A 13,685-nucleotide genomic window follows, 5' to 3' on the forward strand; every position below is an offset into this window, starting at 1 on the left:
TCAGCTGAACTGGGCCCAAAGAAGCCATGCTCGGCTGAACTGGACCAGGAGAGGCGTTACGAAAGCGAAAAAATCCCAGTGGACTCTGGAGCAGTGCTGGAGCTGCCTGCTCTGGCAGAGGCAGGCACAGGGGTGCTGAGCCATCGCCTGGAGGCACCAGTCACTACACCAGTGCAAGAGGACTGGGGAGACGTGGAGATGTAAGACGAGCCCCTTTTCAAAGTACCAACTAAAAGAAAGAAGCGAGGTAGGGGACAAGGAAAAAAGCAGGGAAAGAAAGACATGAAGGTGGAGGAACCTAAATCAGACAGTGAAGACACAATGTCTGATTCAGTTTTTAATCTAGACTCTCAGGGGGAACCTTTAAACGTTTTATAGCGCTGAAGGTATAAAAGAGTTTTTAAAAACCACCAAGTGGCAAAAGAACGTATTAGTTGGAGTTTCTCCCGGACCGCAAACAGTTTGTCCATGACTTAAACATTTTAGAAGAGAAGGAGCTTTTACAGATCAGAAACCTTTAGATTGAAAAAGCTGATAACGAAGGTCAACAGGGAGAACTCTGATGAAGTCTGATAGAGTCTGTGGCGTGTTTTACTTTTTAGCATTTGTTTGTTTTACTTTTATTTCATTTTAATGAACGGGATCCACAATGCGAGTTTTAAAATAAAACGAGCGAGGGAATATGAAAAGAGAGTAAAGCTTTATGAGCTCATAAAACAGAAACGTGTTGATGTTGTAACGCTGCAGGAAACCCACAGTGACAGCAGTAGTTCTGCTGACTGGGTGAAGGAGTGGGACGGGTTGGTGATATAAAGTCACATCACTTACTGGTGGTGTTGCCCTGCTTTTTCTCACAATTGATTTTAACAATTTTATGAGAATGAGGGTTTAGTTTTTATCTGTGTGGATGCTCCCACCAGTGCAGTGGAGAGAATGAGGTTTTTACACAAACTCAACAATGTTATTAAACTGTAGCACTGCAGAATTTTTTATTTTTGGGAGGTGATTTTAATTGTACAGCAGAAAATATGGACAGAAATCATGCAGAACATCATACAGCTTCCCGTAAGCTTCTGTGGGAGTTGGTGGAGGTCCACGATCTCTGTGACATATAAAGAAATTTAAATAAGCAACAGAGACAGTACACGTGGACCCACTGCAATGACAACACGCTCTCCCTGGCGAGATTAGATCGATTTTATGGTTTTAAGCATCAGCTTTCAAAACTTCAACTTTCAGCAACTTTTTTTACAGTGTTTTATTTTTCCAGTAGGCATCTCAGACCACTGCATGGTCCAGTGCACCATCAGTAAAAATAATATGAAACCTAAGAGCAGCTACTGTCATTTTAACACCGCACTTTTAGAAGATACACATTTTTGAGAGTCTTTTATTTTTTTATGGAATGTTTTAAACTGGAGAAGGCAGCTTTTAACTCCCTACAGCACGGTGGGATTTAACTAAAGCAAATTAAAGAATTCTGTCAACAGTACACTCTCAAGTCAAGTCAAGAAGCTTTAATTGTCATTTCTACTATACACAGTGGTACACAGTACACAACAAAAACGAGACAACATTCCTACAGAACCCTGGCACTACAATAAACAACATAGAGCTTTAACTCACAACACAAAGCTCGAAAAGTGCATTGAGTGCAACCGAGTGCAAACAGTGCAGACAAAAAAACAGTACAGACAGACAGACAGTACAGACAGACAGACAGACAACAAAAGACAGTGTGGGACAATTAACATAACACTAGATAGCGCCGACCAGTAAACCTACTGTACACTCTGAATATACAGTACTGTGCAAAGAGGACTACAAAAAGTATAACCGAGAGTAAATATAAACAAACACAATGCAGTGCAGAAACTGCAGCAGCAGCAGCAGCAGTCAAGACGTGCCCAAACCAGGCAGTGATGCAGCTGCTCAGGATGCTCTCAATGGTCCCTCTGTAGAACATGGTCAGGATGGGGAGAGGGAGATGAGCTTTCCTAAGCCTTCTAAGGAAGTAGAGAAGCTGCTGGGCTTTCTTGGTGATGAAGCTGGTGTTAAGTGACCAGGTGAGGTTGTCCGCCAGATGAACACCAAGGAATTTGCTACACAGCCGTGAGTCAGCAGAGTGAACAGCAGTGGGCTGAGCACACGGCCCTGAGGGCCCCAGTGCTCAGTGTGGTGGTGCTGGATATGCTGTTCCCGATTCGGACTGACTAAGGTCTCCCAGTCAGGAAGTCCAGGATCCGGTTGCAGAGGGAGGTTTTCAGGCCCAGTAGGCTCAACTTCTCGATCAGGTGCTGAGGGATGATTGTGTTGAATGCTGAGCTGAAGTCTATGCACAGCATTCGTACATACGTGTCCTTGTTGTCCAGGTGGGTAAGGGCCAAATTAAATGTTGTCGAGATGGCATCGTCTGCATGGGGTCCAGTGAGGGTGGAAGCTGTGTCTTGATGTGCTTCATGACGAGCCTCTCAAAGCACTACATCACGATGGGTGTAAGCGCGAAGGGACGATGGTCATTGAGGCAGAAGACAGTAGACTTCTTCTGCACAGGAAAGATGGTCGTCGCCTTGAGGCACATAGGAATAATGTTGCTGCTCAGTTAGATGTTGAAGATGTCGGTAAAGGCATCCGCTAGCTGTTCTGCACATTCCCTGAGCACTCTGCCAGGAATGTTGTCTGGTCCAGCAGACTTCCGTGGGTTAACTCTGCATAGAGTATTCCTCACACAGATGTGATAAGACAGAGCACCTGGTCACTGGGAGGAGGGGTGGTCTTTCTCGCCGCCATGTTGTTCTGCACCTCTAACCAGGCGTAGAAGTCATTTAGTGTATCTGGGAGAGAGGCGTCAAATTCACAAGCAGGTGATGTTGTCTTGTAGTTTCGTGATCGCCTGGATGCCCTGCCACATGCGCCAGGTGTCTCTCCGCTGTCCTGGAAATAGTCTTGGATTCTCTTGGCGTATGCGCACATCATCTCTCTGATGGCACGGGACAGTTTGGCCCTTGCTGTTCTTAAGGCCATCCTGTACCCTGCTCTGAAGACAGAGTCTCTTTGTTTCAGCAGCGCACGCACTTTTGCGATCATTCACAGCTTCTGGTTGGAGTGTGTAGTGATGGTCTTGGAGATGGTCATGTCATCAACGTACTTGCTGATGTAGCTGGTCACTGTTAACATGTACTCCTCCAAGTTGATGGAATTGTCAGTGGTTGCAGCCTCCCTAAACATGTCCCAGTCAGTGCACTCAAAACAGTCCTGAAAAGCAGAGGTAGCTCCTGCTGGCCAGGTTTTCACCTGTTTCAGAACCGGTTTAGAGGGTCTGCCGAGAGCGCTGTATGTTGGAATTAGCATAACAGAGATGTGGTCTGAGTAGCCGAGATAAAGAGCCTGCGAAAATTCACAAGTAGACAGTCAGCTTCTATTCAAAGAGCAAGAGGTCAGGGTGCACAGGCAGTGGAGGAGAGCTTCCTTAAGGACCTGCCTAAGCTCTAAGAGTCAGTTGCCAGGGAGTTATGCAGAGGGAGCTGACACTGGATGAGCCCTGAAGAGGCTCTTCAGGGCATGGAGAACCGGTGGTCGCCAGGTATAGATGCTCTCCCTTTGGAGTCTGGGCAGTAATAGGGCAGGACATGTTGGAGGTCTTAGAAGAAAACTGTCAGAGGGCGTTAGCTACCAATAAGCTACAGGAGAGCCGTCCTGACCCTGCTGCCAAAAAAAGGAGACCTGACCCACCTGAAGAACTGGTGCCCGGTGTCACTACTGTGCACTAACTACAAGCTGCTGTCAAAAGCATTAGCCCCGAGACTGAGAAAGGTGATGGAGCAGATCGTTCACCATGACCAGACATACTGTGTGCCTGGCTGGTTGATATTAGACAACTATACCTAATCTGTGACATTTTGGACATCTCCAGGCTATTGGTCTTAAAGACTGGTCTGATTTTCTTAGACCAGAAAAAGTCTTTTGACCAGGTTGAGCATGAATACTTGTGGAAGGTGTTGAAAAGCTTTGGGTTCAATCCTGGTTTCATAGCAAATGATCAAGGTGTTGTACAGTGAATTTAAGTACTGAATGTGAATGGTGGTTTGTGTGCCCCTTTTAGAGTGTACAGAGGGATCAGCCAGGGTTCACTGCCAGGAATGCTGTACGCTCTAGCTATTAAACCTCTTTCAAACAAACTAAGCAATCGCCTTTCTGGTTTTAATATTCCACACTCTAATGCTTCACTTTAACTGTAAGCGTACAAAGATGACGTGGTTGTAACGGTGGGATCCCAGACCGATGTAAATGTTTTAAGCGATATTTTAAGAGACTTTTGTTTTTTATCATCAGCAAAAGTTAACTGGGGAAAGAGTGAAGCAGTTTTAGTTGGGGAGTGGAAAGGCGGGGAGTCTACACTCCCAGGAGGCCTAGTCTGGAAAAAAGTGGGTTTTAAATACTTGGGTATCTACCTGGGGAGTTTTTTTTTATAAAAACTGGGAAAGCACCTTAGAGCACATCAAGGGCAGACTGAGCAGGTGAAAGTGACTAGATCCAAAGATGCCCTACAGGGGGCGAATGCAGGTCATCAATAACCTGGCAGCGTCATTTCACTGGCACAAGTTGTCATGCGTGGATCTTATGCCAAACCTGCTAGCAAACATCCAGGCCCTGCTTGTGAACAACTTCTGGGATGGTCTGCACTGGATTCCGCAGAGTGTGCTCCATCTGCCCAAGGAGAAAGTGGGACAAGGGCTGGTTCATCTCGCCAGCAGAACTGCAGCCTTTCACCTCCAGCTTGTCCAGACACTCCTAACCAGGCCCAGGAACCGGGTTTGGAGAACAGCAGCCAGTGGACTTTTGTACATGGTGGGGGACTGAAACTGGACAGAACTTTGTTTTTAATGGACACACACATTGGATGTTTCTGGATTACCAGTCTTTTACCGCAGAAAATTATATTTTCAAAATATGGACTTTAAAAAAAAACAGATCAAGGGCTGTGGAACATTACAATGGATGCTGGAGAAGCCCCTGGACAACAGGCGTCATCTGGACATCTCCAGTGCAACCATCCCCACACTGTCTGATCTCCTCAAAGATCGTCACACTCCGGGAACTGGTGAACATTGCAGGACAGACCTGTCACGAGGGGAGGACCTGGCAGCATGTATAGGACTCCGGTCTGGGCACATCGCCAACCAGCTCCTACTTCGCTGGAGGGCCACATTAACAGTGGAGCAGCGTGTTCAGCTGAAGGACTCAAAGATCAGTAAAAGCGGTCCTGGGGGGAGGAACCCTTTCACCTGCTGGACAACACTCCTGACCTCGACAGGTATGGAGGTCCCCTCCTAGAGTTCAGGGGTGAAGAAGAGATGAAATTTGGGACAGTATCAGGAAGCTGCTCTACAGGGCCTGTGGTGGACACCCAGTGGAGAAATGTTCTTGGTTTTAATGATGATATTAAACCAGAGTGGAGACACAAAACCACCTCTAACCAAAAAAAGCTGCCGACCTCCAGTGGAGGATTTTACACTGCATCATCTCTGTGAACTCTTTTATTTGTATTTTAAACCCTGATGTTCTACAGGACGGTCCGTTCTGTTGACAGAGAGAAACTGTTTTTAATGTGAATTTAACTCCTCAGTGTTTTATTCCTGGTTTTAAGAACGTCAGGAGAAACAGGTTTATGTGCCAATGGACTAATTTTATTTTTGGGCAGCAAAAATGGCCAAATACCTGAGCAGAAAAAACTAAATAACACAAAATGCTGATTATGACGCAATCAGAATCTTCTCAAGACTGACGAAATAAAGGATTTGGGTTGATTTTAATGTGTATAAGAGTGTGGGGATGTGAAGATATTTAAGGCTTTGTGGTGTTGCAAAGAAACTTTATGTTCTGTAAAAGATGAAGAATTGCATTTTGGACCAGAACTGAACTAAATGATCACACACACCCCTCCCCCATCCTTTAACTGCCATTACCTGATTTTATTTGTCTATTTATTATATTATTTCTTTATTTACTTATTTATCTATTTATTCAATGACATTAAACCTGATACCATCTGGCATTAAACATGACTGTCAAATACAGCATTATAAAAGTCAAAAGTCTCTCCATTTTACTCTCTTTCCATCTCTCTCTCTTTACATTTCTTTCCATCTCTCTTTTTCAATCTCGCTCTCTTCATTATTACTAGTAGTAGTATAGTCTGTCTACACAAACACACACACACACACGCGCACACACACACACACACACACACACACACACACACACACACACACACACACAAAGCTTAACACTTTAATTTTTTAAACCAGCACTTACACAATGCCGCCATCTCTTTGGGAAGATCTGCCCCGTATCGCCCGAACAGCCTGCCCCGGGCCAGAAGATCGAAGGGGGCGTGGCTTCGCATCGGATTAAAGGCAAATGGGTAGAATCCGGTCATGTGACTCACAGCCCGCTCCCTGTTGGTTGCCATAGTAATGATGGGCCGCCCTGACATCGTTAAGGGGCACAGTTTAGGACGAAGAGGTAATGAGATGAAGCCCCACCCACTTTGGTTGGTTGTGTGCTTAATTGGATTAGATGAAGCTATCAGATTAGCAATAGCATTTTAGGAATCCGTCCATGATTCGACTCGGTTTTTTAGTCGCTGATGTGAAACCTGAAATAGAAGGAATAAAACAAAAATGTTATAGACTTTTTTTTATTATTTAAAATGAAAGTAAAATAATAAAAATGGTCAAAAAGATGATATATACCAAAATATTTGCAATGTATATGAGAACACACAAAGTAACTATTATTTAATTTTCTGATCGAAATATACAGATATATTCTAAAGAAAAAAACGCCCATTGTATTGTAATAAACACTGAATCCCAGCTCGCCATTGCACTTGCCCCGCCCCCTGACCTGAGCATTAACACCTGAACCTGTTCCTAATTAACTAAACCTCAACACTCAGCACTCAGCATTGCTTTCCCAATACATTCATTTTCCCCTCTGGTTTTCCTTACCCCCTTACTGCCGGTACCCAACACTTTTTACCCCCTTACCGCCGGTACCCAACACTCCCTTAACCCCCTTACTGTCTATCCCTGACTCACTTTTCCCCCTTACCCCCATCCCCAACTCTCTTTACCCCCTTTCTGCCTGTCCCGACCCTCTTTACCCCCTTACCCCCCGTCCCCGACAACTGTTGTGCAATTATGGGTATTTTGTACCTGCTCAGACACTGTCCATGTTGCAATGCGTTGTAAGTTATCATAATTAAGTTCAGTTCTCCACTATGCGTTGGGATAAGATAGTTTCAGAATATCAGCACTTTTTTCACGTTTTTTTTCTTCTGTTTTTGATCAGATGTAGTGCATTGTGTGATTTATTTCTCCTCTGTTCTTTAATGTAGGAAAAAAGGACCACGTGAGCAATTACTTATTCATTAGTAACATGCTGGGCATTGCATGGAAAGAAAAGTGTGTGTGCTGTGCAGGACCCAGAATCATATAAAAATGGGTTTATTCCTTATAATAATGAGTGCCCAAACCAGTCTGCTGTACCTTTTAATCTTGCATGTACACACACACATACACTACACACACACACACACACACACACACACATACACACACACACACACACACACACACACACACATGTGCCTTAATAAGGCTATAATTTACATGTTCCTGTACCCCTTATACCCTTAACCCCAATCTCCTACCTAAATGAAATGTCGCTTTTCCACGTCCCTCTTTTTTACTCATTTTCAATTTTTTATACAAAAATAAATATATTTTACTGTCAGCAAATCTGGAAGCAGCATCAGGCTTAAGGCCACATCACCCTGGTGCTGCTCCTAAAGCCCAAAGTTGTTCATGTATATGATTTAGAACTTATTTCAGAAACAATCATCAGTGGTGTTTTGTGAGTTTTTTTCGATGTTTATCTCAGCCGCAATCCTTTTTTTAATAAAGATATTGCTGCAGTACTGCTGTTTCTCATGACCAGGTGCAGCGATACAGTTCCCAACAAGGCTGTTAAGATCTTCTTGCCTTCATGTTCAAGGTTCCTGCTGTGAGTCAGTGTGGGAGATGTTTTGTAAGGATTGCGTTGTAAATAGCTGCTCATGCTTTGGCCATACACCTCAAAGCGTGTTCGTGTTTCTGGTGCCACAGTTAAAGGAATTTTAGAAGGTTGAATTTTTATGTTTTGTTCACTTCATTTATTATTCTTTTTTTAAATGTTAAACATTGAGGGCGGAACCGTGATGATGTCATATAGAGGACTGGCTGTGAGATGACAAGCAACGCTTTCAGCCAGGTGTGGAGAGGGAACTTTTTACATTCGCTAATGACTTCAGTTTTACACATTTCAGTCCAACAAGAATGACTCAGTCAAACTCTGCTATTAAAACAACACACACACACACACACACACACACACACACACACAAAAACGTGTCTGGAAAAGCCTGAGTTTAGGGCGAGTAATCATACTGACAAAATAAGGGCAGTAAATCAGGACACACACACACACACACACACACACACACACACACACACACACACATACGTTTTATAAGGACCAGCCAGAAGTCCCCACAGGGTCAAACCTCTCACATAAAAAAAAAAATAAAATATTTCCATAATTAGAAGGACATCGTTTTTGGTTAAAACCTGAAAACATGCAGTCCAGATTAAAATATAACACATATTACTACACACTACTAAATTGAGAACCTTTTAAAATGTTTTTTTCCACTTGCTTTTTTGTTTCATTCATAAGATCTAATTGATCTACAGTTTTTGGAACCCACCAGGTTCTGGCAGCAAGAGCCTTATTCCTAAGTGTTTGTTCCTTATGTGGACTGATTGGTTGGAATCTAAATGTTTCATGGTGTTTTTAGATGCAGCGTTTCAGAAAAAAAACATCTTCAAAATGTTTCTTAAGTGGAACTGATGGAAAGGGTTCCACCTAGAAACTTACTAATGTTCTGAAAAGCTCCTTAATCTAAAGTTATAGTGCAGATGTATATTGTTGGTCTTGCTGTTTGCTCCTCTGTGTCAGTTTTAAGTAAAATCCTATTACAAAGTGTTCCATGTAGCTTTTAAATAAAGTGAGGAAACCAGAAGAGGATTCTACTGTGTCCTGGGTTGTTTGCGTATCTTAAACTTTTGTTTAATGATGGTTCTTTAAAATTCTGAAAATAACTAATGATGTTGCCTAGAAGACTCAGTGTGTGTTTTTTAAACATCCCATTCCACATTTATTATCCATGTGCTGTTATAATGAGCTCCACTCTTTTGGGAAGATGTTCCACTAGATTTTGAGGAGATTCATTCTGCCACAAGAGTTTCAGTAAAGTCAGGTAGTGATGTAGGTGAGAAGGTGAGGAGGTCTGGGGTGCAGTCAGTGTTTACATTTATCTCAAAGTTGTTCAACTGGGTTGGAGCTCTATAGCAGGAGATCTCCAACCCATGTAAAGCAGATCTTCATGGAGCTGATCTCCTAGTTAAAAATTTCATGTTCCTGCATCCAAATATATTTGAGTGCTAACATTTTGGGGAAGAAGCACATATGGCTGAAAAAGTCAGGTCTCAATACTTTGGGGCATATAATATATCTGAACTTTAGAAAAAAAAAAAAATATATATATATATATATATATATATATATATATATATATATTTGAATTTGTCAAATTTCTGATTCATTACTGATTCTATAAAGAGGCTGAATTTCAGCTCTGTATAATTACCCGTCCAGGCTGTAAAGAAATCCTTTTTTTTTTTTTAAGGGAAAAAAACGGCACGTTTATGATTCGCTCATAGCCGTAGCACAGTCACTTTAATTTATGAAGGTCGTTACGCCGTAAAAGTGACTTGAACGCGTGTGTAAATATGTTTAAGTGCAGTGGTGGGTTCCATGACACGTGTTTAATCAGGTGTTTAATAACGACTTTTCTTTTACAGTGGAAAAATAAGGAAAATGTATCTTGCCGTTATGTTCTCATGAGGGATCTTAGTGAACTTTTTGAAGATTTTCTTCATGTCGTTATTTAACCTTTATATTTCTCTTCCTCACAATTATTCATAAAGCATTTTTCTGTCAATAAAAATGATCTGATAACAGAATATACCCACATTATCACATATTCCGATAGTAATTGTTAGATTTTTCCCCTTAATGTGCTGAGTGAGACTAAAGTGAGACTTGATGAAAAATGAGTGCTGCACTTCTGTGTTCATGTCCATCACAAGTATTTTTTTATTTGCTTGGTTTTATATAATGACTCCACTATTCGGGGTTCATGATAGCTCGTATTTATTTTGTCTAATTCATGTGTTTATAGACACACACCTTTATTTCTTTAAGTATTGTGTTCAGTTTTGTCACCTCATCCCCAGGTTTTCTCTTTCTCTGTTCACTAATGGCCTCGGATTAAGTTTTGGATTGTTTGCATTGTTGTTTGTATTAAATAAACTTTTTTTATGCACTTGCATCTCCTCTACATGATGATAATGAACTTTGACCTTTCTGCTTAAAACAAATATATAAAATTAATTTATTTTATTGTCATTTATAACCATCTTTATTGAAATCAAACAGAAAATTTAGCACTTTTGTTTGTATGGTCATGTAAGTAAATGTCACCTTGAATTAGCCAATAAGAGGTGCTCTGGGCGGAGCTTCAGTCATTCACGTGAATAAGCAACGTGAATAGAATCAGACTGATTACGATTCAAACAGCATCATTTAGAATCTATATTTTGATTGATACAGGGGGGGTTGGGGTGTAGCGAGTTTTAATGCCTCAGGAGATGGAGTTAAGTTCTGTATCAATTATGTTGTGGTAAATTTAGCCGTGTGCTAAGCACATTTACTTTCAGGATACAAACTGTATCAGTGCTGAAGCTGGAAAGGAATTCATTAACGCAGTTTAGGCAAATGATTTGATTAAAGCTAGCTAATAAAATGTTAAACTTTTTTTCACAAAGATGTTTAAAGTCTTAATAAATCTATTAATCATCAGGATGTTTGCATAATCTTTAGTAAATATACGTCTGAACAGCAATTGAAATAAAACCGCAAGTTAAAATTCAAAACTTGTAGAACTTTCTGAAGTGCAGAGACGCTTCACACAGGCGGACATGATACTCTCAGTGGGAGTGTGTGTCCGTGGCTGGAATGTATAGCGTGTGTGTGTGTGTGTGTGTGTGTGTGTGTGTGTGTGTGTGTGTGTGTGTGTGTGTGTGTGTGTGTGTGTATAGAGGAATGATGAAAAGAGCTCAGTGTCGATTGACGAGTAAAGAACAGAGACATGAAGGAGACGGACAGCATTTTTTGCTTAAAGCCACCTTCATTCATTACAAAAAAAAAAAACAGTATGATGCTAATCTTGAATGCTAACTGCAAACACAATGATTTAATGTGATGACTTAAAGCCTTTACATTAAAATTCCTACATGCACACATTCTCAGGTTGGTTTCCTTATAAGGACGTTCCACTCTCCAGTATTGCCACTGTAGTTAATGAATTAATGCGTCGTTACACCTGAACCCGATTCTAACCAACACACATTTTGTCAGGACCATGTGATGGCGAGGACTTGATTGTCTCATTAATCAAACTGGATTCAAATGAATTTATTTGGAAATCATTCACATGAGCATTTACACAATGAACCACAAAGTAATAAAAAAAATAAAGGATATTTGCATATTGTTGTATATTAATAGATGCACTTCAATTGACTTCAAATCGTACAATTGTCAGTGAATTTCTACTATTTTTTATATCCAGATTTATACTCTTGAGTATCACATTTACATATTTATTTTAGTTATCTGCACAGTAAACTCCAAGATAAATTAAGACTAGCTGTCTAAATCAATTATAAGTTCTGCTGCTTCTAAATGGAGGAAGAGCTCATTTGTGTGGAAACCAAAGTTTTTGGAGTTCCTGTGGGTGCAGATAAGTGTGTTTCATCTGCCTTACGTAGGTTTGGTTAGTTAACGGCAGATGTGTTTATCAGCACGCGATAAATAACATGAACAGTTACAATATGTAATCAATATTAGATTAAAGGTCATGTGATTCATTTAATAATTTCAGGTCTAATTCTGTTTGAAAACGTTTAAAATAATTACACATAAACGATAATTTCACATTTTTATTAGTTATCATTTCATAATATATTTTACTAATTTAAATATTACATATTTTATGTAAATATAATCATCAGAACATGATCATTATAATAATAATTATCAAATATTTATCAAAAATAAGAAAAACAGTTTTGTTGTTAGTGAGTAAATTAGGTGTGTGTGTGTGTGTGTGTGTGTGTGTGTGTGTGTGTGTGTGTGTGTGTGTGTGTGTGTGTGTGTGTAATATTGCCATTAAAACTGAAAATTATTATAAATATTGGATTATTATCAGAGATGATGTCAGGTTATATTTTACACTTTCAGCACTCTGAAGTGTACACCAGTGTCACCGCTACACACATGCGTACACACACACACACACACACACACACACACACACACACACACACACACACACACACCTCTACACACCTGATGCAGGTGTGTTTCGTGTCCTTGATGGTGTTCAGGGGACGTTTTGGAAACGGAGACGGACATGACAGATTTCTAAATGAGTTTATTCACAGTGTGTTGAGTGTGTGACAGGTTTTATCAGTGTCCTTTGTGTGTGCCTTTATTCCTCACTCACGCTATTTACGGACATCTTTTCAAATAAAGCTTTAAAACACGTCTCTGGTTTCAGCAGGAGCCGTAATAATAACTTAAATTATTCATCCTTTTCATTCATTTTCTCCCGCTTATTCGTAATTCGGGTCACGGGGGCAGCAGTCTAAGCAGACCCCCGCCTTCGACTGCTGCCCAATCCTCACAGCACCGTCCCTTACGGTCCCTCCTGCAGGTGGTGAGCCCACGGGAAGGCGGCCCCACGTCACTCTGACGTCACGGACCTTGATATTTCCCTCGTAAGGGACCCCCAGAGCATAGAGGGTTAAGGGCCTTGCTCAAGGGCCCAAGAGTGGCAGCCTGGCGATACCGGGGCTCGAACCCCAGACCTTCCGATCAGCAACCCAGCGCCTTAACCGCTGGAGCCACCACTCCTAACTTAAATTAAACGAGCTCTAAAAAAGGTTGAAACAAGATTTTTATCTAAAAAACACTTTTTTATTAGTTAATTTTATTCATTTTATTCAATTTGGTTATACTTTGAGTGCCTTTTTTTATATTAAATATTATGACCTTTTTTCAGTGATAACTTCAGGTGATGTGTAATTAATGATAATGTGAATATTCCTGTCCATCACACACCCAGCAAAGGATCTGCTTTCATGATATCCCAAATATGCAAATTAGCTCATTTCATCATTCTATTATGTCAATTTAATGATTATAAGCACCAGAGTAACAGCTGTCATAATTATTAAGCTACAAATATACATTTATATTTAAAGTTTTATTTTAATTCATCTGTCAGACCTGAAAACAGAATAGACGCTTTGTTTACTAAACCAAAGTACAAATTCCCTCCAGATGTTCAGCACTCGCATGTTGATGAAACCCATTCAGACTTAAATGACAAAGTGTGATGGTTTACGTTTAGCCACGCCCACAAAACTCCATAAAAGGCAAAGCTCACAACA

General features: G+C 40.9%; 1 protein-coding gene across 1 annotated transcript in view; it reads right to left on the reverse strand.

Annotated features, from left to right (window-relative positions):
- rargb (retinoic acid receptor, gamma b) overlaps positions 1–6,676 on the reverse strand; it is a 37,831-nt gene extending 31,155 nt beyond the window's left edge. The window contains exon 1 of the mRNA XM_083535543.1: positions 6,316–6,676. Within this exon, the coding sequence (XP_083391669.1) occupies positions 6,316–6,496 (181 nt within the window). The 5' untranslated portion in view covers positions 6,497–6,676. The remainder of the gene's footprint in view (positions 1–6,315) is intronic.
- Positions 6,677–13,685: the final 7,009 nt, after the last annotated feature.

Source organism: Silurus aristotelis, assembly GCF_946808225.1.
Source record: "Silurus aristotelis genome assembly, chromosome: 29".
Taxonomy (NCBI): Eukaryota; Metazoa; Chordata; class Actinopteri; order Siluriformes; family Siluridae; genus Silurus; species Silurus aristotelis.